This window comes from Ceratotherium simum, chromosome 27 (assembly GCF_057802395.1).
Source record: "Ceratotherium simum simum isolate JZ-2026a chromosome 27, ASM5780239v1, whole genome shotgun sequence".
Taxonomy (NCBI): domain Eukaryota; kingdom Metazoa; phylum Chordata; class Mammalia; order Perissodactyla; family Rhinocerotidae; genus Ceratotherium; species Ceratotherium simum.
Window position 1 is genome coordinate 13,489,023 of NC_141926.1, and position 11,730 is coordinate 13,500,752.

At 51.1% G+C, this 11,730-nt stretch overlaps 1 protein-coding gene across 3 annotated transcripts in view; it reads left to right on the top strand.

Moving 5' to 3' along the window:
* Positions 1–11,730, top strand: part of URB1 (URB1 ribosome biogenesis factor) — a 77,283-nt gene that overhangs the window by 57,879 nt on the left and 7,674 nt on the right. For 2 of the 3 annotated variants that reach the window (XM_087418150.1, XM_087418149.1), the window contains exons 31-38: positions 437–597; positions 1,190–1,301; positions 2,840–2,946; positions 3,504–3,647; positions 5,072–5,181; positions 6,689–6,886; positions 8,153–8,394; positions 8,813–9,412. In XM_087418150.1, coding sequence (XP_087274276.1) covers positions 437–597; positions 1,190–1,301; positions 2,840–2,946; positions 3,504–3,647; positions 5,072–5,181; positions 6,689–6,886; positions 8,153–8,394; positions 8,813–9,412 — 1,674 coding nt within the window. Of the gene's footprint in view, positions 1–436; positions 598–1,189; positions 1,302–2,839; positions 2,947–3,503; positions 3,648–5,071; positions 5,182–6,688; positions 6,887–8,152; positions 8,395–8,812; positions 9,413–10,481; positions 11,296–11,730 lie in introns of those variants that run through there. The other variant, XM_087418148.1, reaches the window with a different exon arrangement.

Consider the following 11,730-nt stretch of genomic DNA (forward strand, 5'->3'; position numbering starts at 1 on the left):
ATTTTCCTTAGTGGTGCTCGTAGGTAGGAACTCAGGCAGGGGCTGGATGCGGTGGAAACGGGGAGCCACTTTTCTCTGCTGATGCCCTGGTTGTGTTCTCAAGGCCCCTGGCATCTCGTGTGTCAGGTCTGAATGGTGCCTTCCTTCTTTGGCTCTTCGGGTATTTGTGAGAAGTAATGAAATTTTCCTGGTTGGGATTTGCAAGCATCTTAGTAGCTGGAGGCATGGTAATCATTGCCGCAGAAGGGAAGACAGTCTTTCATCCACCTTCAGCAGAAGTTAAGGGGAGCTGGAGAGAGACTTGCATTTCTTATATCTAGCACACGTAGCTGCCCTTGGCAAAATGCAAAAGGAAATTTAATTTGTCATGTTGCACAAGCATCATGGAATCATTGTGTGTATGTGAGTATTTAATGTTAATATTTTATTTCCATAGAATTTGTGGTGGATTGTCGAAAATTTTTGGATTCAAACGCTCTGGGCCTGACTGTGGCGGCCCTCAGCAGCTATGACCCCCAGATGCGAGCCGCGGCCTACTATGTCCTGGCAGCCTACTACTCGCATCTGGAGGGGGCCCGGTTCCGAGAGCAGTCCCAGGTGAGTGGGGCTGAGAGCGGGCCTGGAGGGCTTCGGAGAGCTGCCTCTCCACCTGTCTGGTAGAAGGATTTCTGAGGAACAGAAAGGCGTGTCACCAGGTGACTGCTGATAAAGAATAAATCTGTTCCCTCTTGGGGAGTGACGCTGGAGGTTACTTCTGTTCCCAACGCCCGGGGAGGCTGAGAGAGGTCTCCCCTTATAAACACTCTCATTGTGTGGTGGGTGGGCAGGGCAGTTTAATTTCTGTTGACTTTTCCTTTGGTCTAAACTCAGCAGTTAAGGGGGGTTATCCGCGACACGCTGAGCCTTAGCAGCCGTGCCCGGGGCAGGAGGAACAAGAGCAGACTGGATGGTCAGGACGTGGACCCAGGGTTCTCTCTGCTCGTGGGCATGTGCCTGGCTCCTCAGGGAAAAGGGAGAGGCACTCCTGAGACGAGCGAGCAAGGACACAGCTACTGTGAGCGTCCTCTTCGGTGGCCCCTGGGATGTGAGGAGAGGCCACCCTGCAAAGCTGTGGTTTAGGCTGCATGAGACAAAGCTGGTCACAGTTGTTTTGAAAATGCTCATCTTTTTTTCTTTTTCTGGTTTTAAGCTGCTTTACCTGTTGGATGTAGTCCGGAACGGGATCCGAACTCAGAACATGAGGCTCACCTTTACCTTGGCTCTCTTCATTGCCAAAGCAGCCCTGCAGATTTTGAAACCAGGTACCACTGATGGAATTAGGTTGTGGTGAGGTTGAAATATTGAGGCCGAGCAAGTCCACTTGTAGGCCTTCCCTCTATAGCTGCAGTCCATCACACGTGTGAGAAGGGACGTATCAGGGTCCTCCAGCTGGTGACCGTGCAAGATTGGGACACCTGATGTCCACCAGGAGTGGACAGTAAATAACCAATGGTTGTGGGGAAGCTCTTTATGGGCCCCTGTGGGATGAAATCCAGAGAAGTGAAATGAAAAAGCAAGGTGCAGAACAGTGTGTATGATGAGGGAAGGAATTGGTGTTTACCTGTAGGTGCATAAAGCTGTGGTAAAAGCACACCATAGCCCCCAGCTCACGGGATGCTGTGAGGGGGACGTGGCTCCTGTCCATGAGAGCACTAGAGGCTGCCTGACCTGGGAGGCACCATCGTGTTGGCAGCTGCAGGTCCATGCTCAGACGTCAGAGTCAGCGTGGCTCGTGGGTTCTTAGCTAGAAAGTGTTTGGCCTGTGGGTCACTGTGCAGGTGTCGCCCAGGGCACCAGAACACGGCTCCTTTTTATTGCTCGCAGCAGGGTACCACTGCTGAGGTAGTGTGTGTGGTAGTTAGTCCATCATAAAGCCTTTTTGTTTTTAATTTTGTTGGTGAAAAATCCTAGACTGTTGGAACCCTCAAGGACCACAGGGTTGAGTGTAACATGGTCATTTTCAGATGAAGAAACAGCCCCCACCTGTAGGCCCCCAAGATTAATAGCTTGTCGAAGGCCCCACAGTTAGTCTCTTGTCGAGTTGCTGTTAGAATTCAGATCTGATTTTCATCTGCTGCTATATCATTTTTATTACATGGTTTTTTCTTCACCTTAGAAATTATGGGAGGAAAGAAAGTAATTAGCCCTTTGTAGACTCTAAAGAAAAAGACTATTCTGAGAAACTGTCCTAGCTGAGGCCTCAGTGATTGGTTTTGGCCTCCTGTCCAGTCTGTGCCACCTGGACGAGCTCTGTCCCCATCAGACCTGGTGTCGGGGTGAGGGGCGCAGGGCAGCAGCAGTCGGGGGTGGGCTCAGGCTGCAGGCGGTGTGGACAGACTGGAGGCGGTGACCCGAGGGTGGGAGGCGGGGGGAGGAGGTGTCTGCCCACAGTGGCCCGCTGCGTTCCAGAGCCACGGGAGCCAGAGCACGTCTGAGCCCCCTTTGCCCTCAGTGAGAAGCTGATGGGTGTGGGTGTTAGCCCTCTGCTGTGTGTGACCGCTCTGCCCACCAGCTGATGGGGCTTATGCTACAGGCTGATAGCTGGGAGCGGCGACGTCTCTGAAGGACTCGACATCCTGCAGTGGTTTCAGACTTACAAGAGAGAGCCTGTATGCACTGTAGAACTAAGATGTCTTACTGTGCTCTAATTCTCGACAACTACTCACCTGGATAGGGATACGAGAGCTCCCCCAAGGCAGGAATTTCTGTCTGATCCCCAAATCCCCACCCCCCAACTCCAGTGGGCCATGGGGTGTCCTGTTGGTGCCTGTTGTAAGCCACAGTCTGCCTGTGTTCCCAGAGGAGCACATGTACCTGAAGATCAACAAGTTCCTGCTGTCACACGAGTACCTGAACATGAGCAAAATTCCTGGCTTCTTCCAGTTCTTCTACAGCTCTGACTTCGAGGTAATGCTTCTCAAGTCCTCAGGGCCCCGGAAACCCTCCTGCAGTGGGTTACTCAGCCACTGCTGTCATTCTCGTATTTTCCCCATTGATGCTGTTTGCTGCACAGCCAGCACCTTTGCACAAGCAGTGTGAGAGTGAGAGCATCAGGAAAAGTAAAAGTGCACACGGGCTCTCGTGCAGAAAGGCTTTTCCTTCCATGCGTGAATTCTCAGGCACCTTCTCAAACCTGAAAAACTCCACTGCAGAGGTCTAAGTTTTATGGCATTCTCGTTGTATTTTCTTGATGAATCACTGGGTTAAATATTGAATGTGCTTTTATAGAACACCTGCCTGCATCAGCACTGTTCGGTGTTTAAACTTGACTTGGTCCTTTATTCCTGACCTGAAGAACCGAATCAAAGGTCACATTAAGGGTTTTTAATAATATAATCAGACAGGAGGCCAGGGCTGCTGCGCTGCAGTCTTTGCCTCCACTTGAAAATAGTGCTGTTTGAAGATTTGTCAGATAAAAGGCTTGAACTTATTTAACAACAGTTTCTTGTTTGCTTGGGTTACAGCAAAAAACAGAACAGGAATGGGTGTTGGGAATTCTGCGGCAGGGGATTCGAGATAAGCACTCCTACGAGCTCTGCGCCCGGCGAGGGGTCATCCACATCATCCTGTCCTTCTTCAGCAGCCCGCTGTGTGACGACACGGCACAGGTGGGTGGGCCCCACGCGTTGTGGGAGCCTGGAAGGGCTGTTTCTTAAGGTTTTATTCAGAAGTCAAGTCTGTGAGAATTCTAATCCCGGCCTGGACATGACCGACCTCCTAATTTGATGTGAGCCTGACTTTCTCTGAGGGGAGGTGAGATCCATCAGTGCCTTTCCTGTGGCCCATGTGGGTGCAGGCTGCAGTGTGGACACTGTCGTTTGTCCTCTGATGAAATGCGTTTCGTTGGGGCCCCTTACTGTGCCCTCCCTGATAGTGAGGCCTGTGAAGAGGGAGGAGCTAATGGGTAATCAGCAGCCTGCGGGGCTGGCTAAGAAGTTTAGAAACAAATAACCCCCCTAAATGACTGAGGGGCTTCAGCTGAGACACTCTCCAGCCACCAGAATTTCACTTAATGCACAGAGGCTGTTGGTCATCCAAACTCGGCTGGGAGACAAGAGTCGGGAGTTGAAACTAAAACTGCCTGCCTCATGCTAATGAGGGAATCTGCACATTAACTCCATTCCCCAAACCGAGTGCTCATGGTGAGTGTCTGAAGGCCCTGGGGAGTTGGGAGAAGTAACGAGGGAAAGCCTTTGGTATTGTGATTAGTTCCTAACCCAGTCAGCCTTTATTTCTGATATTATGTAAAATGTGGGTAAATAGGAGTGAGTCAGGATTAAGAAACATGTTTGAATAAACTGAATTTGAGTATGGCAGTTTTATTTTTTATGGCACATGAGCGTTCTAAGGTACTCAGTTAACACTTCAAGGGGCTGTCCCATTTTTGTGTCTGCCTTTCCAGGTGGTAAAACTGGGGGAACACGATGGGCCACCAGCAGCTCACTGCTGAGCTGGAAGTGGGTCTGCAGTCTCTCCCAGCTCAGGCTGCTGCATATCTGGGGCGTGTGGTTTCCATGCTGCGTCTTTGCTTGTGGGTTAGTTCCTTATCATGCATTGATAGAAGTGGGCATCCCTCTGGAGCCTGGCAATGGCTGTGGAGGTCTGTGTCCTCTGTCACTTGTGGGGAAGGGCGAGTTCCTACACGGCCACCACTCTTAGAGACTTAGCAAAGCAAACTTCGTATGCAGCCATCACCTGTAATTGTAACATACTGTTCTGTGTTTTTTTTTTTTTTTTTTAACATCTATTGCCAATCCTTCTCCTTTCCCCCCCCGCCAAAGCCCCAGTAGATAGTTGTATGTCATAGTTGCACATCCTTCTAGTTGCTGTACGTGGGACGCGGCCTCAGCATGGCCGGAGAAGCGGTGCGTCGGTGCGCGCCCGGGATCCGAACCTGGGCCGCCAGTAGTGGAGCGCGAGCACTTAACCGCTAAGCCACGGGGTTGGCCCTGTTCTGTTTTTTAAATTGTTCCTTTGATCAAGTAAGTTATGTTTTCCCACTGAAGAGTAACTTTTTGTTTTGGGTTTTCAGAATTGGATTCTGGAAATTCTACAGAATGCCGCCCGGAATGCCAAATCTGCCTATGAGATCCTACGGGACTATAGCCTTTTGACGTGGATTTTACACATCCTTGAGAGCAAGTAAGCACCTTGTACATGAGAAGTGCATGTCAGGCAGGAAGAGGGTGGGGCAGAGACAGTGGGGTCTACTGCTGGCTTCCGTGGCAACAGGAAATGTCCAGTAGAATCCATGCTGCCGAAACAGCGTCCTCTAGTGCCACCATATGCCTGGTAACCAACCTCCTCGTGATGCCGAAATGGCATCTCCTCAAGTCCTTCTTTTGAGTGTCTTGTCTGTGTGCACTGATAGGCGCCAGCTACTGTTTGCGTTTGGCAGAGGCTCTACCAGCCGACCTTTCTCTCTGTTGTGCACAGTCCAGGCACCTCCACTGGAGTGGTGTCATCCACCTAAGGTTTCGTGCCTGCAGCCCTCCCTAAGGGAGAAATGAAGCCTCCCGTCTCAGGAACACTGGTTTGGTCCCTTGTGAGATGGTGGGTTATAGCCGTCCACTGTCCGCCCAGAGTCAAGTGCTCAGTGACGAGCCGATGCTGGAGCAGCATCGAGGGGCTGGAGTGGGTGTTCATCTTAGTTATCTCAGGCTGCCGTAACAACTTACCACAGACGGGGTGGCTCAAACAACAGGAATTCATTTTCTAACCGTTCTGGAGGCTGGAAGTCTGGTGAGAGCCCTCTTCCTGGCTTACAGATGGCTGCCTTCTTGGTGTGTGCTCTCGTGGCAGGGACACAGAGAGAGAGCTCTGGCGTCTCTTCCCCTTCTTATAAGGACACTAATCCCACCATGCGGGTTCCATCCTTGTGATCGCATCTAATCCCAAAGGCCCCACCTCCAAATATAGTCACCTTGGTGGTTAGGGCTTCCACATATGAATTTGGGAAAGTGGGGAGGACACAGTTCAGCCCACAGCATGATCTACTTTGATTCCTAATAATCTCCTGAGTTTGAGGCTGTCTGAAAAGGTGAAGACCCTGTCTCAGCAGACAGCACTTGTTGGGAGGGCTCTGTCTTTCAAAGAACTAACTACTTTCATAAGCCCAGGGATATCCAGGCCCTTTTGTGCATTTTAAAAAGTATTTTTAAAAATTTCTCTAAAAGAAAGTAATATCCTGAATCTAGAATGTGCCTTCGGACATTAGCTTCGAGACTGTTTCAGGTTTATGAAAGGCACAGTTGGCTAATTACCTGTTCCCGTCTATTACTTTACGTTTTAGAAGTGGAGTTGTTTTCACGGACGGGACAGCTCTTTTTACAGTACCGCAGCGGCTTCAGAGCTTCTCTCTAGTTGGGGCTCAGGGTGGTCATCTGGTTGGGAGGGAGGGTGGGGCCTCACCTGTGCGGACGCTGCATCTGTGGAGCGGGCACCCTGTTTTTACTTCGATGCTGTGCCTATTTGGGGGCTGCCGTGGGGGTGAGCAGATAGAATTGTTGGTAAGGGGGTGAAGAGCCTGCCAAGCCACTTCCTGGTGCTGCCACCACCATCGTCGTGGTCCCCTCCTGCCCCTCCTCCGACAGAGGTCTGTGAAAGGAGAGGACGTGACAGAGAGTGAGCATCCTGTATTTGGTTTCAGGTTTCTGGAGACTCAGCTGCTCTCCAACATAATCTCCTTGCTGCACACACTGTGGGTGACCAACCTGGGAGACAAAGGAGTGGAGTCGAGGAACCAGCCTCCTTGCCAGCCTGGGTCCCAGGGGCCCCCGAAGCTACTCGCCCTGCACCTGGTCAATGAGTTCCTCTATGTTCTCACTGTGCTCACAAAGCACCTGAGGTAAGCCCCTCCCGCCAGGCGTGACCCCTGGTGTCGGTCCCTTGTGGACCTCACCTCTCAGTGTTCCCCTTGGTCACGACTCCACCGGTGGGCTCTGGACGGTGGCCTGGTGTGAGCTAGGCCAGAGGGCTGCTGTCAGTTGTGGGGGACGTCAGGAATCCTGTTTCAGCTGTTTTCTCTTTTCCACTTCAACTTCACGAGGCTCTTTTCAAGACCCTGAGAGCTTGACATACTCTGAGAACCTAAGACATGTCATACCAGATCATTTTTAGCGGGAATCTACCTACCTTGATATTTTAGTTCAAGCACTCAAAGTGATATCTTGTAGAAAGAAGGTATTTTCCAGGACCTTAACCTAAGAAGGTGAGGGTGTTCCTAAACTCGCCTCTGCCTTCATTAGCCTCTGCACACTCACTTGTCCATGAATTTTCTTGAGATTTCAGTATTTTCATCTGAATAATGCTCTTGATTTCCTCAGGAGAGCTCAGTTCTCAGATTCCACTGTGTTAGAGAAAATAAATTGTGTGCACCCGTATTTCTGATTTGGGAACAGAAGCATGCTAATTGGAACCAGAAGATCGACAGCAAATGGATGGTAATCTCAGAATGAAAACATTCTTGATAAAGAACAGGGCATTTGGTTTTGTGTTGTTCTGAATTAAATTGTTAAATCGATGCTGGGTAGCCGCGTTTCTTATTTTGGGGTCATTGAAAGACACGTTGGTCTCTGAGAACTGATTGCTATTTGAAATGAGGATTGTAATTGTAGATTTGTGTGCAGCAGATGGTATTGAATTTTAAGTTTTTTAGAGTTCAGAGGGGTGTCTTCCTCCCGGTGACTATCGTCACGTTTGGCAGTGGGCGGCAGTGCTGCCCCCAGGCTTTGCTGAGCCTTTTCACTCGTGTCTGGGAGTTCATGAGATGGAGAGGAATCTGCCGTCCTGCATTGTTTTGTTAGGCGGCTGGCACCCTGCCCCTCAGGCTCTACTGCCTAGCTCTCCTGCTTAGCTGTGGTTTCTAAAGAGATTTCCCTGCCTCCAGGATGGAGGTCAGACTCCCGTCTCCTGTTTGCCTCCCCTGGAGTGGCTCGCTTTTTCCTGTTCTGTGTGCTGGGCGTCCACGCTCCCTGTCTGCTATAAAGTGAAATGTGGGTCTGGGATGGACTCTTTGCACCTCTGGGTCTGTGGCGTTGACCGGCCGCCCGAGTCTTGAGCTGCAGGCCGAGGAGGCAGCTTTTGTTGAGTCGGTGATGTTGGCTCCCAACAGGCCCGCCCTGGCCTCCGCCCAGCTGACTAGCTTCTTCGAGGCGCTTGGCTCCGTGCTGAGGTACAGGGCCACCGTCATGCAGGCCTTCAAGGCCATGCGCCGCTTCACCGTGAACGAGGCGGTGCTGTCCACCAAGGATGTCCTCATGCTCCTGCACAAGTGGAGCCTCATCGAGAGAGACGTCCAGCTCCAGGAGGACCTGAGAGCAGCCGTTGAGAAGTACCAAGTCAAGGAGCTGCTGAGTGAGTGTCGCGTGTTCCCTGGCGGCTCAGTTCCACCCAGAGTGGCAGCGTCTTTCCCTCTGAGCAGCCTTTCCAAGGCTGATGAGGCTCAGAGAGGGGCCTGTCCATGCCCATGCTCTGGAGGGAGCTGGGGAGCCCTGGCTTGAGTTCCAGCTCTGCCATGTCAGGGTGCTCACCTGTGATGGGGGGGCGGTGGCTTTGGTTGTGCTGAGGAGTAAGTGAGTTAATTATAACAGCAGTGACAGTCACAGTCCTACTGAGCACTCACTGTGCTCCAGGCATAGAGCGTGTCCTGTTGGAGCAGCACTGAGCGCTCGGGGCCTGGAGGCTGCCCCCTCCCCTCTCTGTGTCACCCCATCGGGAGCTGTGTGGGGAGGGGGAACACTGGTCTCACTGCCCTTCTCTCTGTGGATAACAGAAATGCTCAAGGATAAGAACAAGCCTGCCATGCCAGCTCGAGTCAAGGGCCCACGGGGCCGGAAGAGGAGGCTTGGGGAGGCAGAGGAGGCAGCCGACCCCGAGCTGGAGGCATCCAGCTTGGAGACGTGCAAGGGCCTCCTGAGATCCATATTGACCCACTGGGGGCCAGTGTTCCCCGACCCCAAAGCCGCTCAGGAGCCCGAGGACTCAGCCACCCCCAAGAGCGATGCACCAGGCCCTGTGTACGCCACTGCTTCCCTGGTGGTCAGCTGGGTGCTGCGGTCAGCGGCCGAGCACCCTCTCAGCAGGGCAGAGGCTTCAGGACTCCTTGGCTGGCTTAAGAGCCACATTTTGCCACAGCCAGTGGTCGTGGCTGAGCTACTTAAGGACAGTGCCGTGAGGAGCGGCATATTTAAGCTGTACAGCCGGCTCTGCGGGGCCGAGAGGCTGGTGGGGCTCGAGCAGGGCGTGGCCTGCCTGTTCAACACGGTCATGCTGCAGTTGGTGGCAGCCCAGGGCCTGGCAGGGAGCCCCTTCTACCAGGCCGTCGAGGCCCTCTGCCTCTCTTCTCTGAATGAGGAGGATGAAGCCACGCGAGGTAAGCTGGTTCTTGGGTCAGAGGCTGAAGAAATGCATGAGTGGGCTTGGGGGGTGGGGAGCAGCTTCTGTTCCTCAGATCCTGTTGGGCACTTCTGATGAAGTGGTTACGTGGTCTCTTACCGCAGCTCCGGGGGTCGTAGAGAGTTTGCCACTGGGCCCGAATGTGAAGGGAGAGGAAATCTCTGCCTTTGCTCTCAGGTGAAACCTTGAGTGATGATCGTGTTTACAGTGGAGCAAGGTGCCCGCCTCAGAATCCCGGGTCCCCCGGGACTCTCCCACCCTGCAGAGCAGTCGCTCTCCTGTTTCTGCAGTTACCGAAGTGGAGAATTATGTTTCACGTTGTGGCCAGATGTGTTGCACACGTGTGTGTATATGCACACGCTGATATATATACACACAAGCACACAAATACACAGAGTTTATGTGCTTGGCATTCAGCTGGTGCTTAATAAAAGTTTGAATGCATGAATGAATGAATGGCACAGGCTTTAACAGGCTGTAAGAGAACACAAGGGAGGCTGTGACCATGTGCCCGTGGCTTCCTCCATCTGGGAGGGTTGTCCCTTTCACCCAGAGACGTAAGGGGAGCCGGGAGGGGATGGGCCAGCAGCCCGGTTAGGTGAACTCTCCTGGTAACAAGGGTGACTTGTCTCTCATCTGGCTGCAGTCAGGGAATCGAATCTCTGCCTGTAAAACCTTCTCTTCTCCTCGCCCGGGCCACTGAGGAAATGGTGTGCGTGATTCCGGGAAGCTCTGCCCCAACTTCAGTTCTAGTTCTGGGCATGGGTGGTCAGAACCAGGAAGAGACTTGGCTTGTAGTAACTTTTACATTCCACATACATTCATCAAATAAAAAGATAAATTTTAAAATGAACAAAAAAATAACCCAAAAGTTAAGGAAAGGCAAAATTAATTTGTTTTATCCGCATGCTCAGCTCCTGTCGCCACAGGTATGTGGTGTGGTTCCTGTGGGTGCTTAGCAAAGCCCCTGTGCGTGTGGGCGGGTGACTTATTTTTTGGCTGAATAGATCTGTGTCCTAATGGCCTTGTTGTCTCCTCCTCCTCAGCCACTGGGGCATTCTTGGTGTCTCTGTACATTAAGGACGTCTGGCTGGGGGCCCAGCGGCCGGACACCCTCTTAGCCCACGTCCGGATGATCCGTGACACCTCAGAGGATGAGCTAAGTGGTGACGAGGAAGCCGTTGTCATGCTCTGCAAGGACATTGCTGCCTCAGCCCCAGACGCTTGACGCCCTGCCGTCTGGCGCCTCCAGCACTGGGTTCTAGAAGTTTGGTTGAGTTGAGGGTTTCCATGGAAGACGTGAAATGACAGATTCTGTGTATTGACTCAGTTTCCTGACAAGAAGAATTTATTTTGACTTTATTTAATTGACCAATAAGTAATAAACTCAAGGGACTGTGTGTACGAAGTGGTCAGAGTTATAAGTGGGCGTGGGGTCCTTTGGGCCTGCAAGGCCCGTTCATTGTTCAGTCAGGCAAGACCCTTCCTCTCAGGGGTCCGTTGTTCTTCAAAGGAAGTACCTCAGGGTGAGGTCGCACTTCTGAGTGCTTAAGGGATTCATGGATATTAAAGCTGAAATGATAAAAAGTATATCAGATATAAGAGCATGAAGAGAGCTGTTTAAAGTTTTCTTTCTATAAGAAGTCACAACAAAGCTTTGTATAACTTTTTGAATAAATAAGCTCCTGCCAGTGTTTGTTAATTATTTTGTTAAATGAAAGGCTGTTACACTAAATCCTTGAAGTATAAAATTGATTTGACCTCTGCTTTGGGAAGGCAGCTTGTATTTTTCAAAGTTGTGTTTCAAAGAGGGGATTTTGAATTTTATAACTTCTTGTTAATAAATGTCTATTTTTGTTAGGTTTTTGTGTCTTGCTTAATTGATGTTAGCAGTCTGTTTTTATTCCATAGAGACCTGCATTTAGAGGTCAGGATTTGACTTGTAAGATTCCTGTATTAATTGGTGCCATAGCTGACAAATGTTGAGTATGAAAGCTCCTGGGTTTCACAGGTAAAATTCTAGCCTGTTCGTTAAAGCTCTCCATGTTCCCACATCCCTCTGCGCACCTCTGCACCCGGGGTCTGCTGGGCCGTTGTCACCTGTCGGCATGCAGCGTTCCGTCTGTCCCCTGGGAGGCGGCTGCTGCTTTGCCCTTGTAATATACACAGCACCAAGAATGGCTTGGTTTCAGCTTAACCGTTTACACTTTTATACACCTGTTTATAAACAACTCTTTAGACTGTTTTCTGGTTTTTCGATGATAAGATTTTTAACCAAGACAAGAGTAATGCTGA